This window comes from Penaeus monodon, chromosome 25 (assembly GCF_015228065.2).
Source record: "Penaeus monodon isolate SGIC_2016 chromosome 25, NSTDA_Pmon_1, whole genome shotgun sequence".
In the NCBI taxonomy this organism is placed as follows: domain Eukaryota; kingdom Metazoa; phylum Arthropoda; class Malacostraca; order Decapoda; family Penaeidae; genus Penaeus; species Penaeus monodon.
In genome coordinates, this window is record NC_051410.1 from 6,880,265 (window position 1) to 6,880,527 (window position 263).

Consider the following 263-nt stretch of genomic DNA (forward strand, 5'->3'; position numbering starts at 1 on the left):
TTGTTGTAAAAAAAAAACAAGGTCCGATGTACTTGCAAAACAAACAATAATATACAAGTAAATAAATCAGTAAATCCTAAACCTCCTTCTCTCCCCAGTTTCTTGAAGTTGGTGCACATCTTCAGCGTGAACCCTCACTTGGGTCCCTTGCAGATTTCTCTCGGTCGCATGATCTTCGATATTCTCAAGTTCTTCTTCTTGTACTCTCTCGTCCTCTTCGCCTTCGGCTGTGGTTAGTGTCTGTCTCTTCTGAAAAAGAGTGT

General features: G+C 41.1%; 1 protein-coding gene across 1 annotated transcript in view; it reads left to right on the forward strand.

Annotated features, from left to right (window-relative positions):
* LOC119589312 (transient receptor potential protein-like) overlaps positions 1–263 on the forward strand; it is a 21,475-nt gene that overhangs the window by 13,728 nt on the left and 7,484 nt on the right. Inside the window, exon 12 of the mRNA XM_037937934.1 lies at positions 99–232. Coding sequence (XP_037793862.1) covers positions 99–232 — 134 coding nt within the window. The remainder of the gene's footprint in view (positions 1–98; positions 233–263) is intronic.